The sequence below is a fragment of the Musa acuminata genome, chromosome BXJ1-7, assembly GCF_036884655.1.
Source record: "Musa acuminata AAA Group cultivar baxijiao chromosome BXJ1-7, Cavendish_Baxijiao_AAA, whole genome shotgun sequence".
Lineage (NCBI taxonomy): Eukaryota > Viridiplantae > Streptophyta > Magnoliopsida > Zingiberales > Musaceae > Musa > Musa acuminata.
Genome location: NC_088333.1, coordinates 27,946,111 through 27,959,823, shown reverse-complemented (window position 1 = coordinate 27,959,823; position 13,713 = coordinate 27,946,111). Strand labels below are relative to the sequence as shown.

Below are 13,713 nucleotides of genomic sequence, written 5' to 3'. Positions count from 1 at the left end.
CTGCGTTTAGACGTAAATCTGAGTTTAGACGTAAACTGCGCTTAGACGCAAAACTGCGCTTAGACCCAATCTGCGCTTAGACGCAAACTGCACTTAGATACAAACTGAGAATTTGCTTTTGCATCGTAATAGTTTTTGAACGAACGCAGCTTTTGGTTTTTAATCGCTGTAAGATTTCCGCTGCACTAATTCACCCCCCCCCCCTCTTAGTGCTCTCGATCCTAACAGTGATAGGTGTACGAGAGGACTGGGTTTGCTCTACGATGCATGGAGCTTCCAAGTTATTATTTGTTTGAACACCTCTCCGAACGCGTAAACCAATAGCATTGCGATCATGAGCACCCCAAGTGACAGGACCACTAATCTCTGGAATTAGCTCCATTACTCCTATAATAGGTTAAAGACAATCATCGGTTAAAGTTAATCAAGGGACCTAATACACCTACAAGCCCTAGACCAAGCTCTGATACCATAAAAGATGTCTAGATTTTTTTTTTTTCCACACATTTAGGCCAAATAGATAAACATCACTTTATTCATTATTCATAAATATTTATTACAATTCATTTATTACAATCCATTTATTCATCGAATCATAAATAGAAAAATAAACATGGTGATGTTAACTTCAAGAATCATCCAAGTGGCTCTACCTAGCGGTAGAGGAAGGTCCGCTCTCCACTAGAATCCGATTTAGTACTAGAGGGAGGCTGCTCTGAAAATCAAAAACAAAGAAAATTCAGCAACGCTGAGTAGGAACCCCAAAAAGTCAACTCAAAATGTATATATGATCAAAATTAAATCAATCATCCCATTGGCGTATATCAAATACTTGAAGGAGCACTCCCCCAACAGCGGATGGAGAGGCACCCTACGGGATGAGTTTGTGTTCTCCCAATAGCGGATGGAGGCAAACTCATATCACACTCCCAACAGCGGATAAAGTGGTGTCCCACACTCGCCAAAGTGGGGACACGTTCCTCCCAACAACGGATGGAGGAACCGTCCAATCGCCACATTTGACGGCCCGCTAATCCCCGAAGGGAATCGTTGTACCTGCTCTCGATAGGAAAATAATATAATCTCATACTGGTCATGTCCATTACGGGATGAAATAACATATTTAAAATGTCTCTTTCAAATATCATCAATATCAAGTAATATAAATTAGCCCTCAATTGACTAGAACTCTAGTTTAATTGATTCAATTGAACTCGATTTACTATAGCTTAACTGAACTGATCTCTAATCCTTATTTAACTGGTCTGGAACCACCCTATACTAGTATAATTTAGACTAGATTAAGTTCAAATTAGGTTAAACTAACTTGAATAAGTCAATCAATTCGGAATCACCCTGAATTGATCTAGACTAATTAAGTCTAGTTTAGTTCAATCAACATTTGGGCTCAAGTTCAACATTGGGCTAGATTGAGCTAGTCCATCTACTGGTCATATGCATTATACATGATTGAGCATGCATTACACAAAACTGGCCCAGCCCTAGCCCATGGACTAGTCATGTGCGTCGCATGTGACCGCCCTTAATGGTTGGGCTGGGGTAGCCTATGGGCCAAGGCCTAACCCGTGAGTTGGGCCTGGCCTGTGAGCAATTTCATTCCAATTAATATCCAATTTCATATCATAGCATATACCCATTAACAATATAAATAAAAAAAATATAATAATACATTAAAAGATAAATAAGAAGAAATGCTTTAATACAAAGAAATAACGTTCTAAATTTGACTAGAAATCATAAGACATTAAAAGAGGGACTGGGAGATAAGTTTTTAATACAAGGAAATAGCCTTCTAAATTCAAATAAAAATCATGTTTTCAACACATATAAAATTTTAAAATATTCTAGTCATATTTTAAATAATTCATAATAATATATTTTAAATTTTAGATCAAAGAATATCAAAAAGGATTTTAGATAACATATTCTAATCTAACAAGATTTTAATCCAAATAAGATTAAAGATAAACTGTAATACAAGAAATATCATATAAAAAAATATATTTTTAACATATTTAACTCTACAATAAAAACCTTAATCATGGGTCAAAGAATATTATGAAAACTTTAACTAATTACTTTAATATAAAAAGTTTGACATTTAAAAAATTGATACATATTTTTCAAACTATAAAACTTTCAATATTTAAAGAATCAAAATAAAAGCTAAAACTTTTAAATTTAATAAAGGTAGGGAAACGAGAGAAATCCCTCCCTTTAAATAGGAGGAGGTGAGCTTCTATTAAGGAAAATTTATTTTAATTTTCGTATTTATTTAATATAAATTATTTCCATTTAATATACTAACAAATATGATATCATTATATTTGGAATACTTAATAGTTATTTTCTTAATTCATATCAACAAACAAGGTAGATTAAGATTTCATTAAATTATAATAACAAGTAAGGAAAGAAAATCAATTCATAACTTAAATATTTGATGTAATTACAAGAGGGGTGACAAATGATAGGAAGAGAATTCTCTTTAGCCCAATCTACAATAAACGCCTAATAATTTATTATTATTGAGATTAATTACTATTCACATATGACTCCACTCTCCACTTCGACCTTAATTTGAATATCATAAGGATCTAATTGGGTACCCAACGTGATTATGATCTTCTAATAGGTTGGTTCTTACGAGAGCACTCAAGTCACCTCCTAGGTCGTTTCTAGACTCCTACACATGTAACTGAGGATCAAATTTGGCAGATAGAGATATCATCAGCCATCACCATCAAGCTTTTAACATTAAGTGTTCAACTTCATGTATGTCCTTTTTCATGTTTTACCATAGTATTTTTATACCCAAGAAATCACAAATGGAGCTAAAGAAAGACCACACAGCAACAATCGAGCAAGGCAGAGCACTAATAAATTTGCACTGAAAGATCAACATCCTGATCTCCATGCTCCACTCTTGAGACATGAGGTGATGGAGTTGCTGTGGTGCATCATTTGTTTCCACGGTAATATCCCACAGTCCGTTTGTTTTATCTTTGCCTTCACCTTCAATAATGTCCCCAACGCTACTGAGAGCCTCAAGTTTGTGAAAAAGAAATAGAAAACACAAGCCTCTCTCTCTCTCTCTCTCTCTCTCTCTCTCTCTCACAGCCTGAAATATTTTGTTCCCTTCCATTCTTTTATATTCCTTTTTTTCTCATGAGAGACTAAGAAACTATGGTTTGAGCACCACAAGAAAAGACAAAAAAAAATCTTTTGATTTATAGCAAAATCAAATGAAACTTGTGAGGATGATATCCACCCCATTAAGCCAATTATGGGGGGACATGTCAAAAAAACAAGCAACTCGTCTTTCCACACGAAACCCCACACGAATCGAGTTGTTTGGCTTTTTATCCGTGGAAATAATGTGGCTATTGGTGATCCAAGAGAGCATAATGCGTTTGTCTCGGAGGCTTGTGAGCCACCACATTTTGTAGGTTTTCAGCCATGTGAAACATATGATCAGTATCTTATTTTTTGCTACCTACCTGATTGATGATGCATTGTCTCGGGCGAATGTATAAATATTCGCACATATCTAATCATGTGCATAGAAAAACGTTAATCGGATTGCATTTATGTTTGCTTCTAATAATTTTGTTCTGAGGAAATTTACTGTAATTTTAATTTCAATTAATAGATCATTTTTATCCTCATTAAAGAGAATCTTGCAAAGGAAACATACGTAGAAAGAAAGAAAAAAAAAATGTTTTAGAAAACGCAAATATAATGAAATCCTTCTAAAGCATAATTCAAAGATTTATTTAATCGTGAAAACGACCTCCTAATTCGTAAGCATAAAAAAAAAAAATAATCAAATCGTATTCACAATAATTCTATGATTGCAGAATCGTGCAATCTGATTGGTCCCCACCAGCTTATTCGTGGACCCCACCCCATTCAATGGCCGAAACGACGTCGGAGTGGACGCATCTGGCCCTTGATTGGTCCTTCGATTGTGTGGCCCCACAAATTAATTGACCATTACAGGACAGGAAGGTCGGTTGGGCGATGGGGAAGGAGGAACGAGTCTTTTGGATTCTTCGGAGAGAGCTTCCAAAATGGTCATTAAATCAAATGGAAACCTGGACCATCATAAAAAATCTTTCTCAAGTGATGTGATAGGATATTATTCCATATAATAAATCGGATACATTAATCCATATTAGTCTAAAATGATTTGATGATAATTTAAACAATACGTTATACTTTAATATACTTTAGCCTTGTGGATAGTCGATCCTAAATCAAGATTTTTAGCATTATATTATTGGATAAGTTTCGATCCGTATTTATCAGTCCATCTTGATGGGGATATAAACAGGAATAACCTTTGTATATGAACAAATACTAGAAGACCACAATACGTAGTGAAATTAAATGAAACCACAATCAAATATAACACCAAGATATAAATGTAAAAGGTAAAAACTACGGGACAAACTAGAGATAATCTACTATGAGAATAATGAATATACAAATCTCAATCTCTTACCCTAAACCCTAGCAACAATCACAAGATAATAATTGTGATACAAGAATCACGTCACTGCCTACAATATCTAAAATCTCCCCAAGTAATCACAGCAAGAGTCTACTGTAGGTTTAATCTAACATGAGATGAGAACACTGCTAGATGATTGAGAACAACCTCTCTACGTTGTCCTTGTCTTCTTCCCTTTCTTTCTCTTCTTTTTCTGCCTTGTTTTCCTCCTTTTTTTTGGAATCTCGTGATTGTTCCCTTCTCTCATGTTGTTACCCTATTTATGCCTTTTTCTGCCTCCAAAACATAGCCACCACACCTCCTCTAATGTTAATTAGGGTTAGGTTAAGAGGGGGTGAGCTGTGGGCTGCTCAAGCCCACTATAGGCTGAATCTGTGGGTTGCTAGCCCAACAATCTCCCCCTTCAACCCATAAGGGAGGTTGTCCCATGACTCCTCAATGTAAAGCCACGCCGACTAGTTGTCAGTATATCTCCTGCCTTTCTTTTGGTAAGGTCTTCATTCCATTTGGTAGCAGTACCAAATCATAAGTATGATTCTTTTGAAGAGCATCCATCTCTTCCTGCATAGCAAGTAACCACTTCTCTTTCTGCCCACTTTCAACTGCTTCCTGGTAACTCTCTGGTTCACCTACATCAGTAAGAATCACATACTCATATATAGAGTATCTTCTATAAGGTTGACGTTGTCTAGAAGATCTTCTCAACTGAGGTTCTACGGGAAGTTGCTCTCCAACTTCTTCTTGCTCAACATATCCTATAGGTATATCAACATTAGGCTCTACACTATCTTCCTACACATCTCCCCCATCACCCTGATATATTGAAGGAATAACTGAGTCACAATCTGCTAATCCTTCTGTAGAAGTATTGGTTGGTGCCTTCTTCTTCAAATCTTCAAAAGTTTGATCCTTAAAGAAGACTACATCTCTGCTCCTAAACACTTTCTGCTTTTCTAGATCCTAAAGCCTGTAACCAAAATGATCATGTGAGTAACCAAGAAAATACATTCTTTAGTCTTATCATCCAACTTGGACCTCTCATTATCTGGAACATGTGCAAATGCACGATAACCAAAAACTCTCAAATGCTTGTAGGAAACATCTTTCCCTAACCATACATGCTCTACAACATCACCATCTAGGGTTGTACATGGTGATAAGTTGATTACATCAACTACAGTCCTCAAAGCCTCATCCCAAAACGTTTTGGGTAGCTTGGCCTGTGAAAGCATACATCTGATCTTTTCCATGATGGTGCGGTTCATTCTCTCTGCAATTGCACTATGCTAAGGTGTACCAGGAACTGTCATCTCATGTTGGATCTCATTTGACCTACAATAGTCATTAAACAATCCTGTAAACTCACCACCATTATCTGATCTTATGCATTTCAATTTCCTTTCTGTCTCCCTTTCAACCATGGCATGAAACTCATTGAAGACATTAATCACCTGATCTTTAGTCTTCAAAGCATAGGCCCAAACTTTCCTAGAAAAATCATCTATAAAAGTGACAAAATAAAGTGCACCACTTATACTAAGAACATCAATAGATCCATCATGAGTTTTTGTCATCAAAGGACCACATACATCTATATAAACACGGTCTAAGGCATGCATTTTTCTAGACAAAGCAGAACTAGCAAATGAAACTCTATGTTGTTTACCTGCTAAACAATCAATACAAGGGTTCAGATGTATACCTCTAAGGTCTAGTAATACCTCTCTCTTAGAAAGAGCTTGCAGCCCCTTCTCGCTCATGTGTCCTTGTCGCCTATGCCACAACTCCATGCTGAAGTCTTTTTCTGTGGCATTTAACCGCTCACCATAAGCTTTAGCCTGCAACCTATACAAAGTATGACATTTCTTTCCATTAGCTATAACAAGAGAACCCTTACTGAGCTTCCATTGCCCTTTGTGAAATCTACTATCATAGTCTTCATCATCTAGCCTTCCAACTGAAATTAGATTCAGCCTCAAGTTAACTACATGCCTCACATCCTTAAGCACCAACTTGCAACCTAGGTTGGTCTTTAAATGGATATCACCCATGCCTATGATGTCTGCTGTGCCATAGTTGCCTATCTTGACAACACCAAAATTTTCAGACCTGTATGTAGCAAAAAACTCCCTCTGTGGTGTAGCATGATAAGAAGCACCTGTGTCAATCACCCACTCAAGATCCTGACACGCACAAGAAAAAATATCATCAGAAGGAGATAAAATCAAATAATCACCACCCTGCATTGTAGTTGTGATATTATCTTTTGACTCTATAGACTCCACTTATTTTTCCTTTTTCTTGCTCTTCTAAGGTTACTTACATTGGTTCTTGTAATGTCCTTTCTCACCACAATTATAGCAAATAATATCTTTTCTTGATCTTGACTTGCTTCTACCCATGCGTGAACTGCTTCTAGACTTTGACCTTCCTCCGTTCTCTGAGATAAGTGCTTGTAAATCATTCTAAGATGTTGCCGAACTCTTTCTTCTCAACTCCTCATTCAATAAACCACTTGTTACTTAACTCATAATGACAACACCATCTGGCGTAGAATTACTAAGGGAAACTACTAGTGTCTCCCAACTTTCTAGTAATGAATTGAGAAGTAACAATGCCTGTAACTCATCACCAAGAGACATTTTCATAGATGATAACTGGTTAGTAATACTTTGCATTTCATTCAAATGTTCAGCAATAGAAGCACCCTCTCTATATTTTAGGTTCACAAGTTTTCTGATCAAAAAAACTTTGTTGCTAGTTGTTTTTCTTTCATAGAGACTTTCCAACTTTTTCCAAAGAGAATATACAGAAATTTCAGTAGAAACATGGTGAAAGACACTATCATCAAGCCATTGTCGAATAAATCCAATTGTTTTTTTATCTAACCTCTTCCACTCATCATCTGTTATAGTTATGAGTTTTACATTATCCCTTGCAAAGGTCCATACAAATCTTTACAATACAAGAGATCTTTCATTCTTGGTTTCCATATCATCCAATTGTTTCCATTTAAATTAATCATGCAAGAAACATTACTGGCCTCCATGTTCAAATACAAAATTTAAATCACCAAAACCCCATTTGCTCTGATACCAGTTGATGGGGATATAAACAAGAATAACCTTTGTATATGAACAAATACTAGAAGAACATAATACGCAGCGGAATTAAATTGAACCACAATCAAATAGAACACCAAGATATACGTGGAAAACTCCTTCAATGTGAAGGGTAAAAACCACGGGATAAACTAGAGATAATCCACTATGAGAATAATGAATATACAAATCTCAATCTCTTGCCCTAAACCCTAGCAACAATCACAAGAGAATAACTGGGATACAAGGATCACGTCACTGCTTACAATATCTAAAACCTCCCCAAGTAATCACAGCAAGAGTCTACTGTAGATTTGATCTAACTTGAGATGAGAACATTACTAGATGATTGAGAACAATCTCTCTGCGTTGTCCTTGCCTTCTTCCCTTTCTTTCTCTTCCTTTTCTGCCTTGTTTTCCTCTTTTTCTTTGGAATCCCATGGTTGTTCCCTTCTCCCACGTTGTTGCCCTATTTATGCCTTTTTCTGCCTCCAAAACGCAGCCACCACACCTCCTAATATTAATTAGGGTTAGGTTAAGAGGGGGTGAGCTATGGGCTGCCCATGCCAACTATGAGCTGAATATGTGAGCTGCTAGCCCAACACATCTTATGTTTATTTAATATTTATGCAATCTCCTTCTATCTAATTGGCTTATTTCATGTCTCATAATCTAGTTTGTAAGTGTAATAGATTGATCCATTTCCACAATATCTAGAATAGTCAGAGCCACTAACTCCCTTTTTCAAAGGGCTGATCTAGTTTATTTTTTATATTAATTTATAGTATTTTTAGTAAAACTATGAAAATATTATAATACTATATATATATCAAGGTCTGTCGTACCGTATCGTACCGACGTTTCGACCCGGGCTCGGTACCGGTACGATACGGTATACCGCTCGGTACACCCAGGTGTACCGAGCGGTACACCCAGGTGTACCGAGCGGTACACCCAGGTGTACCGAATACACAGTGCTCGGTACGGTACAGGACGATCCGCGTACCGCTGGCCTATCGGATCGGTACGTACCTCCCGTACCGGGCAGTACGGTCCGGTACAACAGACCTTGATATATATATATATATATATATATATATATATATATATATATATATATATATATATATATATATATATATATATATATATATATAATTGTTAAAAATACTATAACATGATGTAAAAACACTATAGCTGGACCGATTTACCCTATGAACCGATTTGTAGGAAGGTGGAGGAAAAGGTGGAGGAAAAAGTGGGAGATGATTGATTGTAAGATCACTAGTATTCCATGTATTAGGTAAAAATAAAATCACGTTAGAAAATTCTGAATATGGGAGATTGTTTCTGGGGAAAAATTCAACAAAAAGAATTTTTTTTCATAAATTCATCCTTTTTTCTTTTATATGTATTTTATATTATAATATTTTTTATTATCACATATGATGTTTTGGCTTGTTTGGCTGAAGTTATCTGCATTATTTAAGATCGTACGACTCGATACATTTTTTATTTTCGTACATCTATCACTAGTAAAATCATATTAAATTATAGATTACCATCAATTCAACCAAAAGTAGAAGTGGATAATGAGAAAGGACTCATTCATAATAAAAAGTCATCCCGCGTATGTTTTTTCTTTTGTTGTTGGTCAAATAGAAGATCACTTCATGAAATCATTCATTCACTGTACATGTAACGGATTTGGGCAAACATGCATGCTTTGCACACGCAGTAGATAAAATACCGAGGTATTTTAGTGAATATTTATTTATTGGGGTAGGAGAATGTGAACCTTGTGGGTGGATACGTTACAATATGAGAGAGAGAGAGAGAGAGAGAGAGAGAGAACACAACATGAGTACATTACCTTCCTTGCTTTTGCATCTTTAGGCATCAAGGTGGGGTATTATAGGTTGGACATGGTATGCATACAAATCAACATGATTTTTGTCTATTACTAGTAAGGTCAAAGTCAAAATTCGCCTTACAGTAAAAATGAACTTATATTACGTTTTGATTAGGCTAAGCTTTCGCCAATCGACAAATCTTCCAAGATTTAGCACCATAATTTCTTTCATTAATTGATTCTTTTTTACTTTCAGTTCAATATATAGATGAATCAACATCCAAATCTATTACAATCTACCTAAACTTTTGGAGGTAGTGGTTCTTATTATCCTATCTTTCAAAGCACTACATCAAAAGAAATTATCAATGTTCTTACGTCTATAAATTTTTATCATTCATATATATATATATATATATATTCAAATTTTTTACTCGTTCCGTTCAAAGTTTTATTATATGGACACGTACTCTTCCGAGTTAAATATACATATGAACGCTGGATTGAGACCACAAGGAGATGAGGTGACGTTGACTGTCCACGGACATCACGTTTGTTGACCGCATTAAAAGAAACTACGTTACATCCCCTCACCAGCGCACCACGAGACGCGGCATACTATCACGTGGCACGCAGCAGTTGCTTTGATTGGTGAGAGATGCAGCAGCCGTCTATAAAGGACCCCTCCCCCTCCTCCTCCCTCTATTCCGTCCCCCACCGCATAGGAAAGCAGAAGAGGAAGAGAAGGCGTGAAGATATATATTATACATGGTGAAGGAAGGAGGAGGGGAGGGATTGCGAGTGCTGGGGAAGTACGTGCTGGGGCGGACGCTTGGCGAGGGCAACTTCGGCAAGGTGAAGTACGCTAAGCACGTCGAAACCGGGCAGGCCTTCGCCGTCAAGATCCTCGACCGCAGCCGCGTGCAGTCCCTCAACTGCAGCGATCAGGTAAGCTCGTGTGTTGTTGTCGTCCTCTTTCTGAGGAGGAGGAAGAGGAGGAGGAGCTGACTGTTCTGCGTTGCTGTCAGATTAAGAGGGAGATCGGCACGTTGAAGCTGCTGAAGCATCCGAGTGTAGTCAGGTTACACGAGGTCTGATCTCCATCTTCCTCCCTTTCCTCTATGATTCAGGAGAACCATCATCAGGATTCCACTTAGGAACATTTAGGAAATGGAGATTCCACTTCCACCTGTTGTCTTCGTCCTCTAATTATATCCTGCGGGGTGGGTGAACCGGTGAACCGGACTAGCCGCCGTGTGGCCCATTTGGGACAGGCCCACAGGTCACGTAGTATAATTCATTGGTGTCAGAATTGCAACTATATTGCATGCGTGTCTCAGCAACACATTCAGCATCATGCCTTTCTACGATTGATGCATCCATTTTTCTTAAAAGAAAAAGGAAGCATCATATCATGAATGTGATTCTTTGAACCACGACAGTACATACAGACCTTGAATGAGATGTCATTCGTCACTTTTACTTGCTGTCTTAACTAATTGATGGACATATCACCAATTGGTTCTTTTGTTATTGTACTTGTTTTTTCTTATACACAACCTCTTTTTAATGCAGGTGTCAGCAAGCAAAACTAAGATTTACATGGTGCTTGAATACGTAAATGGTGGCGAATTGTTCGACAAAATTGTAAGAATTCTGGCCCCTATTAACTGTTTGGTAGTTTACTGCTTCATGTTGGATATATTGTCTCTATTATTCTATCAGTTCTTGAGTGAATCAGTTGTTGATTCATCATTCTTATACCGGCATGATCGATTACAAAGGCACTGAAGGGAAGGCTCTCAGAACGCGAGGGTCGGAAGCTTTTCCAGCAGCTGATTGATGCTGTAAGCTACTGTCATGACAAGGGAGTCTACCACAGAGATTTGAAGGTAATCAGTGTAGATTTGCTTGAGCACTTAAACGGCTTGTTCTTCTCTGTGTGCTTTATGTATGACACCTTTTCTCTTCACATGATGCAGCCAGAAAATGTTCTTGTGCATGAAAAGGGCAACGTAAAGGTTTCAGATTTCGGCCTCAGCGCCTTACCACAACATGTTGGGGTATGTTCTTCTTGTTCTTGTTTGCGTTGGCCAAAACCAAAATGACGAGAGCTCATGTTTCAACTTCCTTCCTGCCTTATTGTCTCAGAATGATGGGTTGCTGCATACAACCTGTGGAAGCCCCAACTATGTTGCACCTGAGGTAACACACCCTGATTTAAAGGATGAACATTTTGGATACTTGTGCTTCATAAACATTTCATTTGACAATTTCTTTTTATGAAATTATTTCTAGGTTCTTAAAAATAGAGGATATGATGGTGCGAGATCAGACATATGGTCTTGTGGTGTCATCCTATATGTGATTCTTACAGGGTCTCTTCCATTTGATGACAGAAACCTTGCTGTGCTTTGTCAGAAGGTATGTAGTGGATTGGTGGATGATTTATGTTTTGTGAGGAGAAGATGACGGAAAATAATGGCAATGTTTCTCCATTTGTTCAGATCTTTAGGGGGGACACAAAGATCCCTAGGTGGCTCTCCCCTGATGCTCAAGACCTGTTGAGAAGAATGCTTGATCCAAATCCCATCACAAGGATAGATGTAGCTGGGATCAAAGCACATGACTGGTTCAAGCAAGACTACACCCCAGTCATCCCCATTGATGATGATGATGATGATGATGATGATGATGATGATGATGATGATTTAGTTCCATATAGTGAACCATCTTCCACTAAAATGGTAAGCAATGAATGAATTTTCTGATACTACATGGAAGTACTAGTTTGATCCTTCATGCCACTTTTGAGGGCTGTGATACTGACTTAATTCCCCTTATGTTTTGCAAGCATAATGAGTCAGATGAAAAGGGAACTACTCCAACCCAAATCAATGCATTTCAACTCATTGGCATGTCTTCCTCTCTTGATCTCTCTGGTTTTTTTGAGAAAGAGGTAACTTGTTGTCTGCTGATTACTGAATTGACTAACGTATAAGAAAGTAGACCCGACAAAAACGCCTCTGCTGACTGACTTTTGTAGGATGTCTCAGAGAGGAAAATAAGGTTCACATCCAATCATTCACCCAAACACCTGTTTGAGAAGATTGAGCATATTGTTACTGAAATGGGGTTTCAAATCCATAGAGGACATGGCAAAGTAAGTGCTTGGTACTTCATCTGATAATTCCATCTGAGGCCAGTCCAATAATAAAAGTATTCAGAAATTACAACTAGTTGTTTCTAAATCCATTCTTTGGCAGCTGAAATTTAGCCACCAAATCAAGAGTTCGAAGTTCCCAAGGATCTCTTCATCACTCTCTGTTGCTGCAGAGGTAAATCTTGATCATCTTCTTGCTCACGCTTCCACTTACACAGTATCCTATTAATCCTCTGTTGATCCCAATTCTCTACAATGGTGATATCAGGTGTTTGAGCTCAGTCCATCTCTGTATATTGTGGAGCTAAGAAAATCTCATGGAGATTCTTCATTATATAGACAGGTATTAAGTTGAACTTGTCATTACAAGCTTAGAAGCTGCAGCTCAAAGAAACCTCCGGTTTGTAGCTGATGAAGTAGCTTCACAGTTCTAAACCAAGCAGTTTGATTCCTCCTCTGGTGATTGCAGTTGTGCACGAGGCTGTCAGGAGATTTGGGTGTCTGCAAGAGCCAACAACACATCTGCAAGGCGCTGTCGATGCCGGAACTCAATAATATTTTGGAGGAGATATTATTGAGGACAGAGAGCAAGGAAACGATAAAATAGAATATTGTGATGCAATTAAAAGATAATACTTTTAATTAAAAAAATTAATATAGTATTATTTATAAGATATTCTTAAATACATACTCTCATTTGCTCATGAACTATGATTCTATTTATAAGACCTAATAGTAATTACATCTCATCATATCACTCAAAGTTTAATGTAGGCACTAATCCCATAACTTTTAGATCATGGGTTATTATTTAGAATATGTTTATAAGAACATGATAATTATCTAGATAATTACTATGAATCAAAATAGATATTCTGATGCAAATATGATTTATGCCATATGGGTTGTGTGTTGTCAATAATAATTCTGAACAGATATAACTACTATGAATCAATTATATAGTATAATCATTTCGTAATTTATGAAAAAAAAATGTCTCTTTTTAGCTCTAGCAAATCTTCCTAAGGGGGTTTTACTAATATTTGGAAGAACGAAAAGT

General features: G+C 37.2%; 1 protein-coding gene across 1 annotated transcript; it reads left to right on the top strand.

Annotated features, from left to right (window-relative positions):
- The first annotated feature begins 10,192 nt into the window (after nucleotides 1–10,192).
- LOC135679001 (CBL-interacting protein kinase 1-like) lies at nucleotides 10,193–13,337 on the top strand. The gene is made up of 13 exons (XM_065192328.1): nucleotides 10,193–10,438; nucleotides 10,519–10,581; nucleotides 11,066–11,137; nucleotides 11,275–11,382; nucleotides 11,473–11,553; nucleotides 11,642–11,695; nucleotides 11,789–11,914; nucleotides 11,998–12,237; nucleotides 12,345–12,449; nucleotides 12,537–12,653; nucleotides 12,757–12,828; nucleotides 12,922–12,996; nucleotides 13,123–13,337. Exons 1-13 carry the CDS (start codon nucleotides 10,259–10,261, stop codon nucleotides 13,258–13,260), a joined length of 1,431 nt encoding a protein of 476 aa, XP_065048400.1. The 5' UTR covers nucleotides 10,193–10,258; the 3' UTR covers nucleotides 13,261–13,337.
- The last annotated feature ends 376 nt before the right edge of the window (nucleotides 13,338–13,713 follow it).